This window comes from Hyperolius riggenbachi, chromosome 3, assembly GCF_040937935.1.
Source record: "Hyperolius riggenbachi isolate aHypRig1 chromosome 3, aHypRig1.pri, whole genome shotgun sequence".
NCBI classification, from domain to species: Eukaryota; Metazoa; Chordata; class Amphibia; order Anura; family Hyperoliidae; genus Hyperolius; species Hyperolius riggenbachi.
The window spans coordinates 429,171,060-429,196,747 of NC_090648.1; the positions used below are offsets into that span (position 1 = coordinate 429,171,060).

The 25,688-nt window shown below is 47.3% G+C and overlaps 1 protein-coding gene across 1 annotated transcript in view; it reads left to right on the plus strand.

Moving 5' to 3' along the window:
• The first annotated feature begins 559 nt into the window (after positions 1–559).
• The window catches only part of LOC137560773 (embryonic protein UVS.2-like), a 66,622-nt gene continuing 41,493 nt past the window's right edge, over positions 560–25,688 (plus strand). The window contains exon 1 of the mRNA XM_068271916.1: positions 560–749. Coding sequence (XP_068128017.1) covers positions 560–749 — 190 coding nt within the window. The remainder of the gene's footprint in view (positions 750–25,688) is intronic.

Below are 25,688 nucleotides of genomic sequence, written 5' to 3' on the forward strand. Positions count from 1 at the left end.
ATGTGTTAATGCTAGAGATAGGGGAAATAGTAGAGAGAGTAGCAGGTGAAATTCAAACCTATTTTGAAATTAACCGTACGGATGATGTGACAGCCTTAGTGACCTGGGATGCACATAAGCGTGATTAGGGGGATATTGATCCAAGCGGGGGCTAGGGCCAAGAAGGAGAGAGATAAGGCAATAGAGGATAGCTTAGAAGTAATAAGAGACCTGGAAAAGTGTCATAAGAACTCCCTAGCTAATAATGTACTGAAGAATTTGACGGTAGAAAGGGAGAAGCTTAAGGCTCTCCTTTTTTCCAGAGCAAGGTACGCGGTGCAAAGATGTAGTAGGGCATTCTATGAGTTTGTCAAGAAAAGTGGGAGGATGCTGGCACGGACGTTGAAGGACAAGCAGACTTCTAAATATGACCCCTTCTTATGTGACGCCAACTCCAGGAAACATTACAGAAGTGAGTCCTTAACCAGAATGTTCTGGGATTTCTATAAGAGGTTATATAAAATCCAGGAGGTGGCCCTGGGTTACCCCCAGGAGGGGGGAGGGAGAGAATGACGATAGAATGAGGGAATATGTGGAGGCCTCTTGCATGAAAAAAATCTCACAGGAAGAGGTATCTAGATTGGAGAAGCTAATAACGGCGGAGGAACTGAGCCAAGCGGTGTCACAAATGCCCAGGGGAAAGGCCCTGAGCCCAGATGGGTTGATAGTTGATTACTATAGAAAATACAAGGAGATCCTAAAACCCGACTGTGAGGAGGCATTGAACTCACTGGTTGGGGGGAATGGGGAGCAGAATGGTTTTAGTCGGGAGTCCCTGGAATCTCATAGAATAGTTATCCCTAAAGCAGAAAAGGACCCAGCCTTATGCCAAAGTTACAGATCGATTTCTTTACTAAAAGACCTAAAGGTGTTCGCAAAAATAATAGCAACCAGGAATTTCACCCTGCCTGCAGAGTTTGATTCATTATGATTAATAAGTGGGATTTGTCCCTGGTAGAGAAACCAGGGACAACACAATAAGAACAATAAACCTTATCCAGCAGGCTAAGAAGCCACCTGACCCTGTCATACTGTTGTCCACAGATGCCAACAGGTGGGGCTTTATAAGAATTGTATTACGGCATATAGGTATGGGGGAAAAATGAGGGGATGGATTATCTCAATGTATTCATCTTTGACAGCTAGGGTTAAGGTTAATGGGGTCTTGTCTGAGGTGTTTGAGATCTCAAATGGTACCTGGCAGGGGTGCCCACTCTCACCATTGATCTTCACCCTCACACTGGAACCCTTTCCTGAGAACAATGAGGAAAAGTAAGGACATAACAGGACTGAGAGTTCGGGGAGTGGAACACGGGGTCGCTGCTTATGCTGATGACCTTATGTTTTCGTAACCAGGCCAAGGCTAACGCTCCCCAATTTAATGAAAGAATTTAGAGAATAAGGGGGAACTGTCTAACCTAAGAATAAACTGGGATAAGTGCAAAGTTATGTGGATAATGATGAAGGAGGAGGATATAGGGATAATTAAGGCAAGTTTCCCATTCAGGTGGGTAAGGGAATCCTTGAAATACTTGTGCATAACATTGGCTACTGGCATCCCAAATATGGTGCACCTAAACTATTACTCACTGCTGACAAAATTAAAAAGGGACCTGGATAACTGGAATAAAGTACGGCTCACCTAGGTTTGGGAGACTAAACGTGCTAAAAATTAATATTATGCCAAGGCTTCTATATGTGTTTAAGGCTGTAACATCCACTGTAATGGCGGCTGAGGGCACGCAGGGTGTCTCCGCAGCCGCCTTGCCTTCCTGTTCAGGGACTTCGCCCGTGCCTCTGGCGTCTAGTACTCCGAGGACGGGTCTACGAGGACGGGTCTATTGCACATAGGGTTGCCGTATCGTGTGGGCGCGTGCAGAGACAGGACCTTTATGCGGGGAGGAGGCGCATCAGCTGACCGGCCGGTCGGCTGACGTCAGAGGAGACTCACGGCGCTCTGGATTGGCTGATTGTTGTGGGCGCGGCCGTGGGGTCTCCTCTGCTTCAAAAAGCCTCAGTGTTCACTCGCAACTTGTCTGCTGTTGCGAATACTCACGTGTTAGCACTCAGACCTTAGATAGTATCCGGTGTGTTTTGATCTGGGAGGAAACCAGGGATTTTACACAAGACTAGGATTATTGTATTACTGTATTTTGATATTCTGTGTATTACTCTGGCTACCCTCTGACTCTGCTCTTGCTTATCGTTTCTCTACCTCTGCCCATCTGACTCTGTTGTTGTACCCTGCCTGATATCTCACTACTCTCATTGCCTGCCGATTCTGTACTGTACCTGCCCGCCTGTTACTGATCCTTGCATGTCTGACCTTTCTACTCACCAGTGAGCCCTTGTCACTGGTGAGGTGTTCTAATTGTACCCACCAGCTCCTCTGGTGAGGTTTTGTCAAACTAATCAGTTACTGTGTTCTAATAGTACCCACCAGCTCCTCTGGTGAGGTTTTGTCAAACTAATCAGTTACTGTGTTCTAATAGTACCCACCAGCTCCTCTGGTGAGGTTTTGTCAAACTAGTCAGTTACTGTGTTCTAATAGTACCCAAAAGCTCCTCTGGTGAGGTTTAGCCAAACTATTCAGTTACTGTGTACCTATAGGACCCACCAGCTCCTCTGGTGAGGTCTAGTTACTACTCTGTTACTGTTGCACCAAGCACTACATACCTTGTATTCTGTCAGCTATACTTGTATTATTGGTGATTCTGCAGATCACACATAATCAGACGTCTGTGTTGCTACACCAATCGTTACAAAGGCTATGCCTATACCATTACTGAGGGACTTTTTGGATCTGGCCCGGAAATAATTTGCAAACTTTATCTAGCAGAAGAAGAAGGCAAGGATTAAAATAGCACTACTAGTGCAAACCAAATCTGGTTAACATCCCTTTGTCAAATACGCCCTGGCTCCCATATAATTATAGAAGTCACCACCCAGCAAGTCTCCTGGCGAAGCACACCTTGGAAGTATATAGCAGAGTAAGAGGGAAGGAAAATATCTCGCCACCCTGCTCCCCACTGATGCCAGTCTTTGATAGCCAAAAATTTGAGCAAGGATGTCAGAGGGGAGCTTATAGACAATGGTGGGGGAATGTGGTAATCCAGGCCCGAACTCTGGTAAAAAATGGAGGAATGAAGGTCTTTGGAACAAATAGCTAGGATGATACCTAAGAATGATATTGATGCTTGGAGTTTATTGCAATTCAGAAACTTTTTGATGTCAATTGGGGGAAAGGTCAACTTCTCAAAAGAACTAACCCAGTTTGAACGGCTATGTATAGGTGAGGACACAGCTCGGGTGTGTGGTATACTGGAAGAGGCTAAGGATTATACCCACGGTTTAGAGATAGGTGGCGAGAAGAATTAAAGAGAGTTTTCGGACACTCAGTGGGACAGGGTGGAAGCTATGGCTAAAAGGACCTCTTTGTCAACTAGGGTACAGGAATCAGGATACAAGATTGCAATGAGATGGTATTACACACCAGATAGATTTAACAGAATGTATGGCTCAGACCTGGGTTGCTGGAGGTGTGGGAAGGAGAGGGGGACTTATTACACATTTTATGGGAATGTGAAAGGATCAGAGGTTTCTGGGAGGAGGTGAAGCATTATCTGACGGACCTTACACCTTCGTAAGACCCCTGTTTTTACCTGCTACATCTCAATCCATATGAAATTAAAAGGTATAGGAGATCTTTGGGAGTACACCCGATTAATGCTGCTAGATTGGTAGTCTGTAGGTATTGGAAATCACGTGACCCCTTTGGTAGTGGAATGGTTCTCGGAAATCGATCATACCAAATGGATGAAGGAACTTACTTAGTTGGTGTATGGGAGAGAAGACATAAACCAACTGATGTGGGGAAGGTGGCTGGAATTTACCAGCTCTGAGGAGTATAGGAGGATTAGGAGAGGTTGACAGCAGGGAATGAAATTAGGGCTGGGGCATAGGGATAAAATTAGGCAGAAGTCTTGGATCAAAAAATGTAGCCGAGCAGAGATAAAGGCTTTGGATGCCACGGTGTCGTAAAGGGGTGGAGGGTGGGTCTCATTCTTAGAAAATCTTATGTTTTTTCTCTTTTTTTCTTTCTTTTCTCTTTTCCCTCTTGATCTATCCCTTCACTTCCTGAACACAAATAGGTGCGGCACCAGGGGTTGGGATTGAGTGGAAGGGAAAGGGGGAATACCCCCGAGCGTCCAGACCATCATCAACTCAGCTGAGGCAACATTGATATTAAGTATGGTGGATTGGAGTTATGGAAGCTGATTAAATAATATTACTTTGTGTAATGAGGGAAGGACCCAAAGCTGGGACTTATGTGGTACATTTTGGACTATGGGCTAATGGGAAGTAAGGTGATTGTTGGTATTCATATACTTGTTTTTTTTTTGTACTTAAAAAATAAAAAAAATAAAGAATCTATAATAAAAAAAAAATTACACAATAACAACAACAACAATAGCTTGAAATGTTTCCTTTGATTTACAATTACTCTTGTTTGTTCACTGATTGCATTGTGATATGACGATATGCCCCCCCCCCCCCCCCCCCCCCCTTGGGTGAGTTAGTTTGGGTTATATATATAGAGTGCCAGTTTTTTAGTTGACATGCTTGAAACATTGTGCCATTTTCTGGGAACTATGCTCAGCTAATATTACAGCAATACATGTGATAGTCCCAGAGTGATGGAAACCTGGCTGTTTGTTTTTCTCTTGAGCTAAGGATTGGTCCGGATACACAAATTAGACACAAGCCATAATTATTACAGATATATCATTATTTCCATTGGGGTAGCACAGTGATTATAACGGAGATTTTCTGCAAATTAAAGATAGCAGCCAATTTTTATGGTCTCCAAACACGGTAAGTCATGATGTCACACTGATCATTACCTATTAGCATGTTTGTGCAAGGCAAAACAGTATCCACTAATGAGGCCTTATCATTCCTGTATGTGCTAACGGTGCCTGTGCCGTCCTGCATTGGTGAGACGCTTCAGGGAACAGAACCTTTACTATTAGCATGTGAGCACCAGGGGTAGTTCTGATGGGTTTAGGGAGTACTTCTGCTAGTACAAGTAAAATCATGATACAAGTTTACAGCTACAGAAATGTAATATCTCATATATCTTGGTAATATGAGGACTTTCACCCAGTAGTGGTGTCTATGCGCAGTGAGAGAGAGGAAACTCCAGCACTCTTGGCTATGTATAATGCAGTAGACTGAACTGTGCTCCTGAGACATTTAAAGCCGATAAGTACATATATATGGATAGCAGAGAGGTGGAGGCTGACAGTGCTGTTCAAATATTTTATTGGAAGAAATTATATTTCCACTTACAAGAGGTGAAAGGAGATGCTACACATGGCCTGAATCCCATAGTGAGTAAGCACCAGTGGTGGAAAACTTTCGTGTATTGGGGTTTCCAGTCTCTGCACCCACACAGCCATGTATAGTATCTCTTTTCACCTCCTGTAAGTGCAAATTTATCTCATTCCAATAAAATGTAGTGAATGGTAGTGCCAGCTTCCACCACTCTCCATTGGCAACATGTCTATTTAGCAGACTAGAAAGGGGAAGCTGAGTGAAGAGACCAGGCAGAGAGCTTCTAGCCAGCAATGATTACATTTGCTGATACAGAACAGTATACACTGTTCTGCTCTCTGCTTTGAAAGTAAACATTTTTACATGCAGGGAATACTTTCAAATGTTCTTTTATGTAGCTGTGAAGTGAGTACTTCAATTTTAGTTTAGGTGGTTTAACTACTTGCTGACCGCATCATGCCGATGGGCGTAGACGTGGCGGCAGCCCCAGGACCGCCTAACGACGATCGGCATAAGGTTCTTGGGGCGTGGTTTGCAGGAGATTGCGTGCGCTGATGCGCGTGCATCCCTGGCTTGGATCGGGGAGCTCTGTACTGGGGACAGCCGTGTGACACGGCTGTCCCCTCCAGAGGCTCAGGGGTGATCAGCTGTCATAGGCTGAAGGGGATTAAAAAATATATAAATATGCAAATTTATTGTAATAATAATAACAGAAATATTTGTAAAAAAAAAAATAAACACTGGGGGAGCGATCAGACCCCACCAACAGAAATCTCTGTTGGTGGGGAGAAAAGAGGGGGGTATATCACTTGTGTGCTGTGTTGTACAGCCCTGCAGCGAGGCCTTAAAGCTGCAGTGGCCTATTTAATGAAAAATGGCCTGGTCTTTAGGGGGGTTTAACACTGCGGTCTTTAAGTGGTTAATCCCACTTTAAGGAGCCATGTCACCCAGAGGACCTTCTTTCCTGCAAATCATAACTTTTAAAGAATCACCCAAATGCAGCTGCTATCAAAGGACCTAGATTAATGAAGAATCACTTCTTTTCCTAATATAGCACAGCTCTAGGGAGAATATAAACCAGGGCTGGATTTACACTTTTTACTGCCTAAGATCCACTGTCACCAACTTCCCTCTGACTAACAGCATCTCAACTAAGCCCCCCCCTTTCCCCGTCCAACTTACTCGCACATTTTTCCCAGCAATCATAGCAAAGCAAGATAAAGAATAGATACCTTAGTAGATCTGCCTGGTGCCAACTGTTCCAGTGCTGGGACCTTTTGAACATATTTAGACCCCCAACACTGTTGCCTGGATTTCTCTTCTTCCCCTTTACTGCATGTGTTTGTGTACTAAGCATGAGCGAGTATGGTTCACACCTGCCCAGTCACACAAAGCCACTTGTGCATGTTTTTTTTCTCTCTGTGCTTTGCGGAACTGAGCATGCGCGGACTGTACTCGCTGCATGCCCAGTACAGTTGTGCTTGTACACAGATGGGAGCACAGCCACAAAACAGAAGAGGGTACCAAGTAGCAGCAGTGCGGGTGAAGAGCATTTGGAATTGGAGATCAGCTTAGACCATACAGGACCACAGACAGAGCAATGAATGTGGGCCGCCCCCACCTTCCCACCCAATCCAGTCAATTAAAAGGATGCCCAAGCAAGATCTCAGCTCAAGACGCATTGAGAAGATTCAATTTTACTGCCGCAGAGACATTTAACTTTTATCTGCAGGCCGCACTACTGTTATCAGACAGATGTGTGGTCCCTAAAGACCAGAATTAAGCAGCAGAGTTCCCCAGATTCACAGAATTTAATAGCCACTATGCCCACCGAATACATAAATGAAGTAGCCAGTTCCTCCCTAGATACAAGAATTAATTAGTTATGTTTCTCAAGATTAAATAATTGAAAAGTATTATGATGCTTCCAGAAAAAAATGATGTAATCATATGTCTGTTGATTAAAGAATTAAGCAGTCACATGCCTCTGGATATAAGAATCAAGTTGTCACATACAGTACCTCCGGATAAAAGAATCAAGTTGTCACATAGCTCCGGATAAAAGAATCAATGTGTCACATACCTCCGGATATAAGAATCAAGTTGTCACATACCTCCAGATATAAGAATCAATTTGTCACATACCTCTGGATATAAGAATCAAGTTGTCACATACCTCAGGATAAAAGAATCAAGTTGTCACATACCTCAGGATAAAAGTATCAAGTAGTCACATACCTCCAGATAAAAGAATCAATGTGTCACATACCTCCAAGTAAAAGAATCAAGTAGTCATGTGCCCCAGATAAAATAATTAAGTAGCTAGGTGTAAGGCTAGGTTCACAGTAGGACCTTGCGGTGCTGCGTTATAAAGCCTTACTTATAACGCAGCTCACCGCAATGCAATTAAAAGTCTATGTGATGTTCACAGTGTGATGTTAGCGTTGCATTGTAACTTATAGCGTTATAGTAACACACTGCTGCAGTGCATTACCTCTAAACGCACACGTTGCCTCTAAAAGCATACTTTTCATTGACTGTATGCTTTGCTGTACCTTCTTTATTCGATGGTAATGCAGTGTTAATCTGCGTTACCACTTTTTTAATGCATTGCATTGTAATGTTTTATTGCAACTTTACAACGCAATGTCCTACTGTGAACTTAGCCTAAAAGATAATAGAATTAAGTAGGCACATGCTTCCAGATAAAAGAATTAAGCAGGCACATGGCCCCAGATAAAAATGGTAAAAAAAACAACTATCAAATGTTTTTGCCACAACACCTGCCATACAGGGGAGCAGTGTAGGGAAGAAAGACAGTTGTCTTTTTTTGCTTCTGTTACCTACTTTTGCATTCAAACAGGGTCCCAGAATTAGAGTCGGCATCGAAGAGCAGAAGATGCCATCTGTGACAGGGGTTGCCGGAATTTGTAAAAGATTCAGTGTGGCATTTTGAAATATGTGCTCTCCCTCACCACCTGTGTGGAAGCTGCGCTCACACGGCAGCAGGAGTATATGAGCGAGAGACAACTTCTCTCATTACCTCTGTAATGCAGATTACCGCATTCTCCATACCGCATATCCATTGGCTGACTGTTGTTGCTTAGCAATGTAGTGGCGTAGCAATAAGGGGGTGCAGAGGTGTCCACTGCATTGGAGCCCTTGGGCCAGAGGGGCCCCGTAAGGCCCTCCCTCAACTGCAGTATTAGCTCTTTACTGGTCCTGTGCTTGTAATAATCACTTCTTTAGATGCTTTGAATGATAATCATTAACAAACAGCTCCCCATGCCCTTCTTGCACCTCTGACAGTGTGGTTGTCCTTGGCAGGTTTTGGTGCGCCGTATCAATTGCTATGTATAAAGTGGTGGGGGGGGGGGGCATGTACTGTATAACTTACACTGGGGCCCCTAGCTCCTAAGCTACGCCACTGTAACAATGGCAAACAACATCCACTATGGCGGTTGAAGGAAGTCTGTTTATTGGTGGTCGGGTAGATGAACTCCTGCAAGCAGCCTCTGTGGATTGTGTTTCTCCACTGGCTGCACATATTTCAAAATGCCATGCTGGCATTATTACAAATATTGGTGACCCCTGTCGCAGATGGCATCTTCTGCTCCTTGAAGCAGACTCAGTTTTATGGGACCCTGTTTAATAGCAAAAGTAGGTAGTAGAAGCAAAAGAATGAGAACAACTATTTTTCTTCCCTATACTGCCCCTCTATATGACAGGTATTGTGGCAAAAACACCAGCTTTTAATGTTCTCTTTTAAAGTGTACCAGAGACCTCCGATATTAAAGATTTATACTTACCTTAAGTATAAATACCTGCGCTGGCTCCCCCGTTCACGTCTGCCGCCTTCAGGGACTTCGGAGGTCTTCGGGAGCACTCGGGCTTCCGAAGATGGGCCGCTCCATACTACGCACGCACAAATGCGTCATAGAGGGCGCTCGCGCATACGTAGTATGGAGCGGCCCGTCTTCGGGAGCCCGAGTGCTCCGGAAGGCTTCCGAAAAGCTCCCTTCGGCTGCGGAAGTGGCAGTATTTGACCGAACTGGTCGAATACTGCTACGGGGGATCCTGCGCGGGACCGGGCACCGGGAGAGGAGAGGGAAGGCTCATTAGGACCGAGCCTTCCCTCTTCTTAGGTGAGTATCTGACTTTTTGATTTTTAAAGTGGTAAACATTTACTTTAAGTGGCAATCAGCTCCGGTATTCAGCTTTGTGACGTCAGCAGGGGGTTTTCTGCACATGCACGGACTTTATGCGCAAGCGCAGAAGACCCCGGCTGACGTCACTAAGTCAGATTGGGCCTTACTGAGGCAAATACACTGATTACGGCTTAATGGAGGCACACAGGAGGACGGTGAGGGATGCATCTGTACTTATTAAAATTCTTTAATATACTTCATCTCTGGGTCACTTTAAGAAATTACAAACATACAGATAGCCCCAGAAGGTAATTCCACCGATGTGTCCCCTTATTAGGTAGCCAGATGTGCCACCTCTTGCTCTACTGCTTCCCTAGTCCAAGACCTTTGTGGCCTTGCCATAAATCCGACCCAGATAAAAACTATGTGGCTTTAGATGTCTTGATCTGATTGTTGCAACTTATCTCACTTTCAATCAATAAACTGGCTGAAATTGGTGGAAACATTTTAACTGCTCTGCGACAGGCTAATGCCGATTGGAGATCGCAGATTCGCTCCCCTAGGACCACCTAACGCAGATTGGTGTCAAGTCCTGGGGACGGAGATTAGCAGGAAACGAGTGCGCACATGCGCAATCGTTCCCTGCCGAGACGTGGAGCTCCGTGATCAGCCTTCCAGCCATGATCGGAGCTGGCAAGCTGTTAAAAAAAGAAAATGCCGTTTAGCATTTGTACAGTGCTGCGATCTAGCACAGCGCTGTACTGGGGACAGCCCTGTCACTTGGCTGTCTCTCTGATTGTCTCACAATCTAATCCCTCTCATAGGCTGATATTTTACCAATTGGATCTCGAGGGAGGGGAAAAAAAGCCATTTATATTAAAATTAAAAATAATAAAATTAATTATAAAACAAACATCGCAGCTGCAATCAGATCCCACCAACAGAAAGCTCTGTTAGTGGAAAGAAAAGGAGGCTAGATTCATTTGGCTGCTGTTGTATGGCCGAGTAATAAACTGTTAAAGGTGTAGAGTGCTGAGTTGTAAAAAATGGCCTGGTCACTAGGGAGTGTAAGTCTGCGGTCCTCAAGAGGTAAACTAGTGATATTGTGGTCAGTAGATCATTGACATATTTAATGACTAAATGTACAAAACTAAACATAACATTTGTTGGATTGAAGTCGGCAGACCTCGACCATGACTTACACCAGGCAAGGGTACATATGAGTTTGTCTTTTAAAGTATTTATCTGATTGCAGGAATACATTGATATATTTTTTTAGCGTCTCTTATTTCTTCTCCTGTAAATGTAATCGCTGTTCATTTATGTATTGTTTATCGTTGCCTATTTTCTGTTAATTATAGAAGTGTTATGTAATTTTGTTACACAATTTATAGCACGAATTACACATTGTATGCTATAGATCATTTACTACTTCTACTACTTAACCACTTGCCGACCGCACCATGCCAAAGTGCGGTGGCAAAGTGGCATGCCCAGGACCACGTAACGCCAATTGGCGTCGGGTTCTGGGTCTCCAGCTGGCCAGGGATCGCGCGCTGTGATGCGCGCACATCCGACGGCAATAAGCTCCGCCCATCCGCGCCGTCAACCTGCCGGCCGATCGGAAGCGCCGGCAGGTTGTTAATCCCTGGATCGCCGCAATGCAAGCGTATAATACGCTTTGTAATGTATACAAAGCTTATTATACAGGCTGCCTCCTGCTCTGGTGGTCCCAGTGATCGAGGGACCACCAGGGCAGGCTGCAGACCTCCCTGTCTGCACACAAGTACACTGATCTGCAGCCCCCTGCCTTCTGATCGCCCACAGCACCCCTCAGACCCCCCCCCCTGCCCACCCCCCAGACCACTTGCAACCAGTCCCCCTCCTAATCACCCATCAATCACTCCCTGTCACTATCTGTCAATGCTATTTTTTAGATTAAAAACTGCCCCCTGGGGGCTCCTGATCACCCCCCCCCGTGTACTGTATACATCTATTCTCCCCTGTAATCACCTGTCAATCACAAATCAATCACCCCCTGTCACTGCCACCCATCAGCTCAGACCCTAACCTGCCCCTTGTGGGCACCTGATCCCCCGCCGACACCCTCAGATTGCCCGCAGACCCACCCTCAGATCACCTCCGAAAGTGTATTGTTTACATCTGCTCTCCCCTCTAATCACCCAGTGATCACCCATCAATCACCCATCAAACACCCCGTCACCACCTGTCACTGCTACCCATCAGATCAGACCCTAATCTGCCCCTTTCGGGCATCCAATCACCCGACACACCCTCAAATAGCCCCCCAGACCCCCTCTGATCAACTCGCCAGTGCACTGCTTGCATATATTCTCCCCTGTAATCACCTACTGATCACCTATCTATCACCCCGTCACCCCCTGTCACCATCTGTCACAGCTACCCATCAGATCAGACACTAATCTGCCCCTTGCGGGCAACCAATCACCCGCCCACACCCTAAGATAGCCCTCCAGACCCCCTCTGATCAACTCGCCAGTGCATTGCTTGCATATATTCTCCCCTGCAATCACCTACTGATCACCTACCAATCACCCCGTCACCCCCTGTCACTGCTACCCACCAGATCAGACCCTAATCTGCCCCTTGCGGTCACCCAATCACCCGCCCACACCCTCAGATAGCTCCCCAGACCCCCTCTGATCACCTCCCCAGTGCATTATTTACATCTGTTCTCCCCTCTAATCAGACCACTATACATGGTTATACATGGCTGTGTGGGTGCAGAGACTGGAAACCCCAATACATGAGCATTTTGCACCACTGGCGCTTGCTCACTATGGGATTCAGGCCATGTGTAGCATCTCCTTTCACCGCCTGTAAGTGCAAATTTATCTTCTTACAATAAAATATTTGAAAAGCACTGTCAGCCTTTACCTTTCTGCTATCCATACATATAGAGCAGGATCATTCACCAGGCAACCTAGGCAGGTGCTTGGAGCCTAGTGGACATTAAGGTGCTCATGCTCACCTACCACCTTCTTTGACCTCTCTCCACTTCAGCTTACCAAAAGGACCACAAGGGTGCCCCAAATCTACTACCTTGCCTATGGCCTCATTACATCTTAACCCTTTGGGGACTGGCTGCCTAACCCCCTTAAGGACCAGGCCATTTTACATGCGGGGGGCGCATTTGGGGGGGGTCAGGCAGCTGGATCCCTAGTATGGCTAGCTGGGCATGGTGTCCCAAGTGTGGCCAAGTGTCCCCCATATTGCCAGCAGCCTTTACTCACCTTCCAGGCTCCAGCAATGAGCAGCTCTAGCCCCCTCCGCTCTGGCCGTCAAGTTCCGGGTCACGGCTTGATGACTTCATGAAGCCGGGACCCGACACTTAATGCAGAGCGAGTGGGGATGCCGGTCAGAGCGGAGGGGAGAGACGATCGCCATGGAACATCAGGAAGGTGTGTCCCCGTTCTCTTCTTTCCCTCATACTGCCACTGCCAACAGTGATCACTACGATCCGATGGCAATCGTAGTGATCACGTGATGAGGAGCTAATCACGATGGCACCTTGAAATGGCAGGTGGCGTATATCGTACGCCGCATCAGGCTTAGACAGCTACAAGTTTGGAGTAGAATTTACTATCAGCGATCCCCAATTAACCCATCTCTGCATATATATTTCCCTTATCGGCTTGAGCTTGCTTAAAGGAATACTGTAGAGAGGTCGGGGGAAAATGAGTTTAACTTACCCAGGGCTTCTAATGGTCCCCCGCAGACATCCTCTGTCCGCGCAGCCACTCACCGATGCTCCGGCCCTGCCTCCGGTTCACTTCTGGAATTTCAGACTTTAAAGTCTGAAAACCACTGCGCCAGCATTGCCGTGTCCTCGCTCCCGTTGTTGTCGCCAGGCGCATACTGTGCAGGCACAGACCATACTGGGCCTGCGCAGTACGCTCCTGGTGACATCAGCGGGAGCGAGGACCCGGCAACGCAGGCACAGTGGTTTTCAGACTTTAAAGTCTGAAATTCCAGAAGTGAACTGGAGGCGGGGCTGGAGCATCGGGGAGTGGCTACGCGGGCACAGGATGCCTGTGGGGGACCATTAGAAGCCCCGGGTAAGTTCAACTCATTTTCCCCCGACCCCCTACAGTGTTCCTTTAAGATGATTTTATTATTATCATTATTATTATTGATTTGGGGATTATGGATTACTAGTAAAAAGGCCTGCCCATTAAAAAATGAGCGCTAGGTAACAGCCACTATCCCCCGGAGTGCGCGCACATATGCGTCCCGCTTGCTCGTTCCCCACCACTGTCTGAAGTATATGCACACAGGGAGCTGCTTGCTTGGCAGTTGGAAAAAGCTGTTATTTCCCACAATGCAATGAGAACCTCTGTGAACCACACACAGCAAACTGTCAGATCCGGCCCTGTGTCCTAACTGCCCTGGCTGCGCACATGCTCAGTACAAAAAAGCCAGGGACACACAACCATTCAGCTGATGACGCAGGGACACTTGCATTATATTATATAGGATGCTGCAGGCAAGAAATGTCTCAGGAGCACAGTTCAGTCTACTGCATACATAGCCAAGAGTGCTGGTGTTTCCTCTCTCTCCCTGCGCATAGACAGACACTGCTAGTGGGTGAAAGTCCTCATATGCGTACAAAGCTTTACCAAGATATATGAGATATTACATTTATGAAGCTGTAAACTTATATCATGATTTTATTGTACTAGCAGAAGTACTCCCTAAACCCATCAGAACTACCCCTGGTGCTCACATGCTAATGGGAAAGGATCTGTTCCCTGAAGCAGCTCACCAATGCAGGACAGCACAGGCACCGACACATAATGGAATGATAAAGCCTCATTAGTGGATATTGTTTTGCCTTGCACAAACATGCTAATAGGTAATGATCAGTGTGACATCATGACTTACCGTGTTTGGAGAGCATAGAAATTGGCAGCTTTTTTTAACTTGCAGAAAATCTCCGTTATAATCACTGTGCTACCCCAATGGAAATAATGATATATCTGTAATAATTATGGCTTGTGTCTAATTTGTGTATCCGGACCAATCCTTAGCTCAAGAGAAAAACAAACAGCCAGGTTTCCATCACTCTGGGACTATCCCATTTATTGCTATAATATTAGCTGAGCACAGTTCACAGAAAATGGCACAATGTTTCAAGCATGTCAACTAAAATACTGGCACTCTGTATATAACCCAAACCCACTCACCCAGGGGAGGAGGGAGACATCATTATCTCTTTTTGCCTTCCTCTGGATCAACAGGGGTATGTGGGGGACGGGCTGGAGTTGTACTTTGTACTGGTTGAACTCGATGGATGTATGTCTTTTTTCAACCAAAATAACTATGTAACTATGTAACTAATATTATAAATGCGAAAGTTTGCATGTTTGTTACTCAATCACGTAACAATGGCTGAACAAATTTGAATGAAAGTTGGCACACACATAGTACACTGCCCTGGCTGCGCACATGCTCAGTACAAAAAAGCCAGGGACACACAACCATTCAGCTGATGACGCAGGGACACTTGCATTATATTATATAGGATGCTGCAGGCAAGAAATGTCTCAGGAGCACAGTTCAGTCTACTGCATACATAGCCAAGAGTGCTGGTGTTTCCTCTCTCTCCCTGCGCATAGACAGACACTGCTAGTGGGTGAAAGTCCTCATATGCGTACAAAGCTTTACCAAGATATATGAGATATTACATTTATGAAGCTGTAAACTTATATCATGATTTTATTGTACTAGCAGAAGTACTCCCTAAACCCATCAGAACTACCCCTGGTGCTCACATGCTAATGGGAAAGGATCTGTTCCCTGAAGCAGCTCACCAATGCAGGACAGCACAGGCACCGACACATAATGGAATGATAAAGCCTCATTAGTGGATATTGTTTTGCCTTGCACAAACATGCTAATAGGTAATGATCAGTGTGACATCATGACTTACCGTGTTTGGAGAGCATAGAAATTGGCAGCTTTTTTTAACTTGCAGAAAATCTCCGTTATAATCACTGTGCTACCCCAATGGAAATAATGATATATCTGTAATAATTATGGCTTGTGTCTAATTTGTGTATCCGGACCAATCCTTAGCTCAAGAGAAAAACAAACAGCCAGGTTTCCATCACTCTGGGACTATCCCATTTATTGCTATAATATTAGCTGAGCACAGTTCACAGAAAATGGCACAATGTTTCAAGCATGTCAACTAAAATACTGGCACTCTGTATATAACCCAAACCCACTCACCCAGGGGAGGAGGGAGACATCATTATCTCTTTTTGCCTTCCTCTGGATCAACAGGGGTATGTGGGGGACGGGCTGGAGTTGTACTTTGTACTGGTTGAACTCGATGGATGTATGTCTTTTTTCAACCAAAATAACTATGTAACTATGTAACTAATATTATAAATGCGAAAGTTTGCATGTTTGTTACTCAATCACGTAACAATGGCTGAACAAATTTGAATGAAAGTTGGCACACACATAGTACATTACATGGAATAACATAAAGGATACCTTTTATCCCCATAACCAAAAAGTGGGCGGAGACAAATACAAATTTCACTGGGAAAATGTAAACTGCAGCCATTCTTACACTGTTAATGGTATGGTTCTCAAACTTTGCACAGTTGGTCACTGGGTGACTGGGATTAATATTCAGAAAAGTGGGTGGAGCCTACAAAGGCCAATCAAAATTAACCTATTGATCTTCAAAGGGAATATTTAATTGCTGCCATTCTTGCACTGTACAAGCTTCAAACCTGGTACAGTTGGTCATTGGGTGACTGGAATTCCAATTCAGAAAAGGGGGTGGAACCACAAACAGCCAATCACATTTGTTTCATTTCAATGCAAATTATTGATGCCAAATACCACAAAGCTCACAAACTTGGTGAATGAGTAATTGTATGTTAGAGTTAGAAAAGTGGATGGGGCCAGCACCAGCCAAATACATACCTGGGCAAAGCCGGGTCATCAGTAGGTGAATACAAATACAAATTTCACTGGGAAAATGCAAACTGCAGCCATTCTTACACTGTTAATGGTAGGGTTCTAAACTTTGCACAGTTAGTCACTGGGTGAATGGGATTAATATTCAGAAAAGTGGGTGGAGCCTACAAAAGCTAATCAAAATTCACTTTTCAAGGGGAATATTTAATTGCTGCTTCTTGCAGTAATAATGCAACAAGCCTCAAACTTGGTACAGTTGGTCATTGGGGTTCAAATTCAGAAAGGGGTGAAGCTACAGTCAATCAGATTTCATTTCAATGCAAATTATTGATGCCAAAGACCACAAAGCTCACAAACTTGGTCATTGAGTAATTGAGCAATTGTGTGTTAGGGTTAGAAAAAGTGGGCAGAGCCAACACCAGCCAAATACATACCTGGGCAATAGCCATCAGCTAGTATAAAATAATGCAACAGTGAACAAGCAAGAGTAATTGTAAATCAACGGAAACATTTCAAGCTATTGTTAGTGTTGTTATTGTGTGTGTGTGTGTGTGTGTGTGTGTGGGAGGGGGGGGGGGTTGGAGGGAGGGTTTATAGGTTCTTTACATTTCATTTTTTAAGTACCAAAAATCACCTCACTTACCATTAACCCATGATCCAGCATGTACCGCACAGAAGTTCCAGCTTTGGGTCCTTCCCTCATTACACAAAGTAATATTATTTAAAGAGACTCCGTAACAAAAATTGCATCCTGTTTTTTATCATCCTACAAGTTCCAAAAGCTATTCTAATGTGTTCTGGCTTACTGCAGCACGTTCTACTATCACCATCTCTGTAATAAATCAACTTATCTCTCTCTTGTCAGACTTGTCAGCCTGTGTCTGGAAGGCTGCCAAGTTCTTCAGTGTTGTGGTTCTGTGATGCATCTCCCCCCTCCTGGCCCCTCTCTGCACACTGCCTGTGTATTATTTAGATTAGGACAGCTTCTCTCTTCTCTCATATCTTTTACAAGCTGGATAAACCCTTCTCTGAGATGGCTGGGCTTTCACATACTGAGGAATTATACAGGCAGAGCTGTCTGCACTCTGCAGGAAGAAACAGCCTGACACTTCAGTGGAAGATAGCTGCAGGGGGAAAGAAACACACAAATTATCTCTTGAGATTCAAAAGGAAGGGTGTATACAGCCTGCTTGTGTATGGATGTATTTTCTATGTGTGGACATACTGTACATCAACCTACTTCCTGTTTTGGTGGCCATTTTGTTTGTTTATAAACAAACTTTTTAAAACTGTTTTTAACCACTTTTAATGCGGCGGGGAGCAGCGAAATTGTGACAGAGGGTAATAGGAGATGTCCCCTAACACACTGGTATGTTTACTTTTGTGCGATTTTAACAATACAGATTCTCTTTAATCAGCTTCTACAACTCTAATTCACCATACTTATCAATGTTGCCTCAGCTGAATCGATAATGGTGTGGATGCTCGGAGGTATGCCCCCTTTCCCTTCTACTCAATACCAGGGGACACCCCAACACCTATTTGTGTTCAGGAAGTAAAGGGATTGATCAAGAGGGAAAAGAGAAAAAGAAAAAAAAGAGGAAAAAACATAAGATTTTCTAAGAATGAGACTCACCCTCCACCCCTTACGACATTGTGGCATCCAAAGCCTTTTTTCTGACCGCGACATTTTTTGATCCAAGACTTCTACCTACTTTTGTCCCTATGTCCCGGATCCTAATTTCTTTCCCTGCTGTTAATCTCTCCTAATCCTCCTATACTCCTCAGAGCTGGTAAATTCCACCCACCTTCCCCACATCAGTTGGTTTATGTCTTCTCTCCCATACACCAACTGAGTAAGTTCCTCCATCCGTTTGGTATGATCAATTTCCAAGAACCATTCCACTACCGAAGGGGTCACATGTGATTTCCAATGCCTACAGACAACCAATCTAGCAGCATTAATCGGGTGTACTCCCAAGGATCTCCTATACCTTTTCATTCCATATGAATTGAAATGTAGCAGGTAAAAACAGTGGTCTTCCGAAGGTGTAAGGTCCGTCAGTTCCCCAACATAATGCTTCTCATCCTCCCAGAAACCTCTGATCCTTTCACATTCCCATAAAATGTGTAATAAGCCCCCCCCCCCCTCTCCGTCCCACACCTCCAGCATCCCGGGTCTGAGCCATATATTCTGTTCAATCTATCAGGTGTGTAATACCATCTCAATGCAATCTTGTGTCCCAATTCCTGTACCCTAGTTGACAAAGAGGTTGTTGGGGCCATAGCTACCACCCTGTCCCATTAAATGTCCGTGAACTCTCTTTTTAATTCTTCTTGCCACCTTTCTCTAAAACCGTGTTTATAATCCTTAGCCTTTTCCAGTATACCATACACTTGAGCTAGCAACCCCCTAACTCTACCCTACCCTATACATAACCATTCTAACTGGGTTGGTTCTTTTGAGAAGTTCACCTTTCCACCAATTGACATCAAAAAGTGTCTGAATTGCAGTAAACTCCAAGCATCGATATCATTCTTATGTATCATCCTAGCTATTCATTCCAAAGACCTCCATTCCCTCATGTTTATCAGAGTTCAGGCCTGGATAACCACATTCCCCCGCCAGTATCTGTAAGCTCCATTCTGATATCCTTGCTCAAATTTTTGGTTATGCAGGACTGGCAGTGGGGAGCAGGGTGGCGAGATATTTTCCTTTCCTCTTACTCTGCTATATACTTCCAATGTGTTCTCCACCAGGAGACTTGCTGGGTGGTGACTTCCAGTGGTGCTCAGCAGAGCTCGAATATTCGAGTAGCTCGAATATTCGAGCTCTTTTTCAGCTATTCGAGCTCGGTATTCGAGCTCCGAATAGCTGGAGCTATTCGAATGGGCTATTCGAGTGAACTCGAATAGCCCATTCACTATTCGCGCTATTCGAGCTAACAGCGCTATTCGAGCTCGAATACCGAGCTCGAATAGCGTCATAGCCCAGATTGATGTCCTTAGAGCCAATCAGAGGGCTCCCAGGCCCTCTGACGGCAGCCAATCACAGAGGGGGACCCTGGCCAGCCCCTACCCTATAAATAGCGGCCGCCATGTTCCGTTTTTCCGTCCTTGCCTGACTTTGCACAGAGAGAGATCTGCTCCTTTGTGCTTTGGCTTAGCAAGAGCTTTATTGTGGTCAATCACCTAGCGTTTTTGCTCACATACACCTCCTATATACACCTATATTGTTGTGAGTTAGATAGACATTGTATTTTAGTTAGTAGCTTTTGTGTTACATAGAGAGAGACAGCTGCTGCAGGCTTACAGCTTTAGGCCTCAGGGCCTGCCTGTGTGGGCAGCTGTTCTCTCCTGTCCTCTATTTATTTCTCATCTATACCAGTATTTCTGCTGTCCTTTACTACTGATTGATTGTATTTTGTATTGTAGTTATATACTGTAACTGTACTAGGACACTCACTGTCACTGTTCATAGGCTAGCTCCTGCGTGTGCGTGCACACACTGTCTGTGTACACACACTCTATTTCCTTGTGATTACTACTGATTATTGTAACTGCTAGTTGTACTTCCTGACTGTTACTACTTACTTACTGTACTAGGGACACTCAGTCAGTGTTCATAGGCTAGCTCCTGCGCGTGTTTGCGCGTGCGTGCACTCACTGTCTGTAGTGTACACACACTCTATTTCCTTGTGATTACTACTGATTATTGTAACTGCTAGTTGTACTTCCTGACTGTTACTACTTACTTACTGTACTAGGGACACTCACTCAGTCAGTGTTCATAGGCTAGCTCCTGCGCGTGTTTGCGCGTGCGTGCACTCACTGTCTGTAGTGTACACACACTCTATTTCCTTGTGATTACTACTGATTATTGTAACTGCTAGTTGTACTTCCTGACTGTTACTACTTACTTACTGTACTAGACACTCACTCAGTCACCTCGCCCACCAACCCACTCCATTAAAGTACCCCACTTTTCACCCGCCCTTTTAAAAAACTTTTGTGTTTACGCCCAAAACATCGAAGATGTCTGGAAGTGGCAGCCAGCGCGGTTTGGGCAAGGGGAAGGGCAGCAAGGGAATCAGGAGGAGAGGGAGCAGCATTGTGGCAAGCCGCGGGCGCGGCCGCGCCACCATGCACAGTTCCGCAGCAGCAGCGTCAGTGGCTAACATTCCTCCTATAGCCACTGGCCGTGGACGCCTTGGGCGCCGCCCAGCAGGAGCATCTGTAACTCACGCTGCAGAGACACAGCAGCAGCAGCGTGTAGCACCTGCTCCGATTTTCCTCCAGCCGGGTCGGAAACGTCCCATTGAGGAAAAGGATGCAGACACTGTGGTGCAACTGATGACGGAGGATGAGCAGCCCGCCATCAGCTCTGCATCCGAGGCCTCCACCCTCACCACCACCACCACCACCCCTGTTCGCAGCAGCCGCCCAGCAGGGCCTGGGGAGGAGGCCAGTTCACCGTCAGTCGCCGACCTGTCACTCAGCAGTCTTTTTACCCCAGGCACCATCAGGGTATTGTCTGCTGTTGTTGGCGATTTTGAGGAGGAGATGCTGATGGGCACTTTGGGGGAGGAGGGATTGGACAGCAAGACTGTGGCGACAGTCAAGCAGCCCATCCATGCATCAGGAGAGGAGTTTGGGGGGTCATCATCCCAGCAGGACATGTTTCAGGAGGGGGAGGATGATGATGACACGGTGACAGACAGAGACTGGGTTCCACCAGCTCCAGGGGATGTCGTCATCAGCAGCTCTGAGGAGGAGGAGGAGGATGCGCTTGTGGGCCTTGCAAGAAGGCGCATCATTGCAAGCATTGGCAGCAGTAGGCAGGTCCCACAGCCTGCTGGTGTCTCAGGCTCAGCAGCAGCAGCAGCAGCATCTGCCAGTACCACCACCAGCCGCACCCAAGCCCCCCCCCCCCCCCCCCCCAACCACCACAGGGAGACAGGCAGCAGCGGTTCCATGCCGTAGGGGGTTGTTTTTGTCACCAATCTGGCGATTTTTCACCATGCCCACAGTGTACAGCAAGTACGCCACTTGCAACCACTGTCAGCGGAAGTTGAGCAGAGGTGCAGACCCCTTAAAGTTCAGCACCAGCTCGCTCATCAACCACCTTGCTGCGAAACATTTCCACCAGCATGAGGAGTTCCAGAGGCTGAAGGCATCTGGTGCTGGCAGTGGCACCACACCCATCACTGCACAGCCTTCAGCAGCAGCAGCAGCAGCAGCAACAGCAGCCACCCGCCCTCCTGCTCCTCCAGCAGCACCAGCAGGAGTGCGGAAACGCACTGCTCCTCCCCCCTCTGCAACTCCTGCCGCCGACACTGAGGCCTGTTCTGGCAGCCAGTCCTCAGTGGCCTCCTCTGCTGTGTCCGCTGATTCCCGTGCCAGCAAAAGGCCACGCCAGAGCCTTTTGAGCGAGTCCTTCCAGGGGGTGGTTAGGGTTCTGCCTCCCAGCAGCCGTCGCGTGTGGCAGCTGAACGGCTTGCTGGCACGGGCCATGTGCTCCCAACTCCTGCCGTACACGCTCGTGCAGGAGGGGAGCGACATGCGTGCGCTGCTTGCTTGTGCATCCCCAGACTGGCAGCTCCCCAGCAGACACTTCTTCACCCGCAAGGCCATTCCTGCACTGCACCGCTTTGTGATGGCCAATGTGGAGCGAGGGCTGGAGCACGCGGTTGGTGAAAGGGTCCACGTCACCATGGACTCCTGGAGCAGCCGCTTCGGGACAGGCCGCTACCTGTCCTTCACTGTCCACTGGGTCAGCTTGGTGGAAGGGGGTGAGGATGGGAGAGCAGCAGCTGGCACAGCAGCAGCAGCAACACAGTGGGTGGTGCCACCCCGCAGGGTCAGGGGAACTGCAGCAGGTTCCTCCGATCCTCTGCCATCCTCCGGCACACCTGGCCAAACCCCCCGCCTCAGCAGCAGCGTGAAGGCCCGCCACTGCCAAGCGCTGCTGCACTTGGTCAGCCTTGGGAAGACCAAGCTGACAGCAACCCATGTGTTGGCCAAACTCCAGGAGCAGGAGAGGATTTGGCTGACCCCCAGAGGCCTCAGAGTCGGAGAGGTGGTGGCCGACAATGGGGCCAATCTGGTTGCCGCAATAGACAGGGGAAACCTGACCCACATCCCCTGTCTTGCCCACGTGCTGAACCTGGTGGTGCAGAAGTTCCTGCGCACCTACCAGGGGATGGGCGAACTGCTGGAAACGGCAAGGAACGTTGTGCGTCACTTCCAGCGCTCGGCTGCAGCCTGTGCGAGCCTGGAAGACGTGCAAAAGGAGCTGGAGCTGCCACGCCATCGGCTGATCCTTGACGTTCCGACTCGCTGGAACTCCACCCTGGCGATGTTGGAGCGTCTGGTTGAACAGAAGCACGCTGTCAACCAGTACCTTGCCCTGGCCACTGTTTCCGCCGCTCAGAGAAGGGACAAGACCAGCAACATCCCGTCCATCGTCCCCGATGATGACTGGAGGCACATGCAGCAGGTGTGCTTAGTGCTGGCTCCCTTTCTGCAGGCCACTAACATGGTGAGCAGGGACCATGCTATGGTCTGCGAGTGGGTGCCCCTGGTTTGTCTGCTGAACAGGGCCCTCGATGCTTTGCTGGAACAGGGAGCGGCAGCCTTGGACCAGCAGGAGCGGCAAGCAGCTGCACAGTCCACCTCTGAGGGGGAGGAGGAGGAGGACTTGGTGGAGGTCCCTGACCTTGCTGCTGATGAGGGGGATCAGCACAGCGCAGCTGAGTTGGTGCGGGGGTGGAGAGAGGATGAGGCGGCAGAGGAGGAGGATGAGGACAGCAGCACTGCCATCAATGTGCCAGCACACGTGGCCCGCCTCTTCCCAATGGCAGCGCACATGCTGGCGTGCCTGCGCAGGGACCCCAGAGTGATCCAGATGAAGCAGAGGGAGGAGATCTGGATCAGCATGATGTTGGACCCACGCCTCAAGGGGAAGTTGAGCCAGTTCCTGCCGCCTGCAGGAGGAGACCCAGCGCAACAAATAAGGAGCTTGCAGCAGGCCCTTGTTGAGCGCTTGGAGGAAGCCTTCCCCCAGACTTCCACCCCCACTGTCCAGCCAGCACAGAGGCAGCAGCAGGTGCCTGCATCCAGCAGCAAGCGCCCCACAGACCTGCTGTCTCTCAGCAACGAGCGCTACAGAACTGTAGAGGCTCCGGCAGCAGTGACTAGAGAGGAGGTGCATGCAGCAGCATCCTCCTCCGGTCACAGCCAGCGCCTGACCCGAATGGTGGCTGACTACATGGGGTCCTACAGCGAGCTTGACAGAGATGCCCCTGTTGATCCCATGGAGTATTGGGTCAAGCGCCTGGAGATCTGGAGCGAGCTGGCGCAGTACGCCCTGGAAGTGCTGTCCTGTCCCCCTTCCAGCGTGCTGTCCGAGCGCTGCTTCAGTGCAGCTGGTGGCGTGGTCACCGAGAAACGCTCATGTCTGTCTCACAAGTCTGTGGACAGACTGACGTTTCTCAAGATGAACCAGGCGTGGGTGGAAGGCGAGTTCCTGGCCCCTGTTGTCGGCGAGAGGGGGACATGAACTGAAGAACCATCGTTAATGTGCCTTACCACCCTTTACCACCTCCTGGCTCCTGCTCACTAAGCCAGCCTGGTTCACTTTGACCATTACGTCGCCTGCAGCCACACATTTTACACCTACAGTGGGCTGCTGTGTACTGCCCTTCTGCTGTCTGTCTGTGTTTCCCACTGTCAGGGTACACAGATTTACCTTCTGCTGCCACTCTGCCACCAGCTATTACGTCAAACAATAGCTGCTCACATAATTACTCCTCCATTCCTCCTGCTGCTGCTGCTGTCTGTCTGTGTTTCCCAACGCCAGGGTACACAGATTTACCTTCTGCTGCCACTATGCCACCAGCTATTACGTCAAACAATAGCTATATATCTGTGTAATTTGTTTTACAAACAAAACCAAAAAAACATAAAAAAAAGGTTTAATTTTTCTGAGGTGCCCGGGTTGAAAACTGTGTTGTCCCAGTTGTGTATTGGACACAATGTGGGCTGCACGACCGCTGTCTGGGACCTCCTGTTGTGTTTATTTACGCCCTGGTATCACCGTTAGGTACCAGGGCTATTATGTCACGCTGCCTGCCTGCTGCCACACTCACAATACTCCTCCATTCCTCCTGCTGCTGCTGCTGTCTGTCTGTGTTTCCCACTGCCAGGGTACACAGAATTACCTTCTGCTGCCACTCTGCCACCAGCTATTACGTCAAACAATAGCTGCTCACATAATTACTCCTCCATTCCTCCTGCTGCTGCTGCTGTCTGTCTGTGTTTCCCAACGCCAGGGTACACCGATTTACCTTCTGCTGCCACTATGCCACCCGCTATTACGTCAAACAATAGCTATATATCTGTGTAATTTGTTTTACAAACAAAACCAAAAAACCATTAAAAAAAAGGTTTAATTTTTCTGAGGTGCCCGGGTTGAAAACTGTGTTGTCCCAGTTGTGTATTGGACACAATGTGGGCTGCACGACCGCTGTCTGGGACCTCCTGTTGTGTTTATTTACGCCCTGGTATCACCGCTAGGTACCAGGGCTATTATGTCACGCTGCCTGCCTCATTGACTGCCTGCTGCCACACACTCATCCTCCTCCTCCTGCTGCTGAATTTACCTCCTGCTGTCTGTGTGTTTCCACTGCCAGGGAGCACATACAATGGCGCTTCCAACATGCGTGCGCCACCAGCTATTTGTTACGCTCAAAAATAGCTGCATTTCTTTAAAAAAACAAAAAAATTATATATACTTTTTATTAATACTGTGTGATATTATTTTTAGAGGTGTCCGGGTTGAAAACTGTGTTGTCCCAGTTGTGTATTGGACATGATGTGGGCTTCACGACCGCTGTCTGGAACCTCATGCTGTGTATTTACGGCCTGGTACCACCGCTAGGTACCACACAGCCTATTATGTCTCGCTGCCTGCCTCATTGACTGCCTGCTGCCACACAATCATCCGCCTCCTCCTGCTGCTGCTGCAGAATTTACCTCCTGCTGTCTGTGTGTTTCCACTGCCAGGTAGCACATACAATGGCGCTTCCAACATGCGTGCGCCACCAGCTATTTATTACGCTCAAAAATAGCTGCATTTCTTAAAAAATATAAAAGAGAAATAAGTGAAGAAGAAGAAGACGA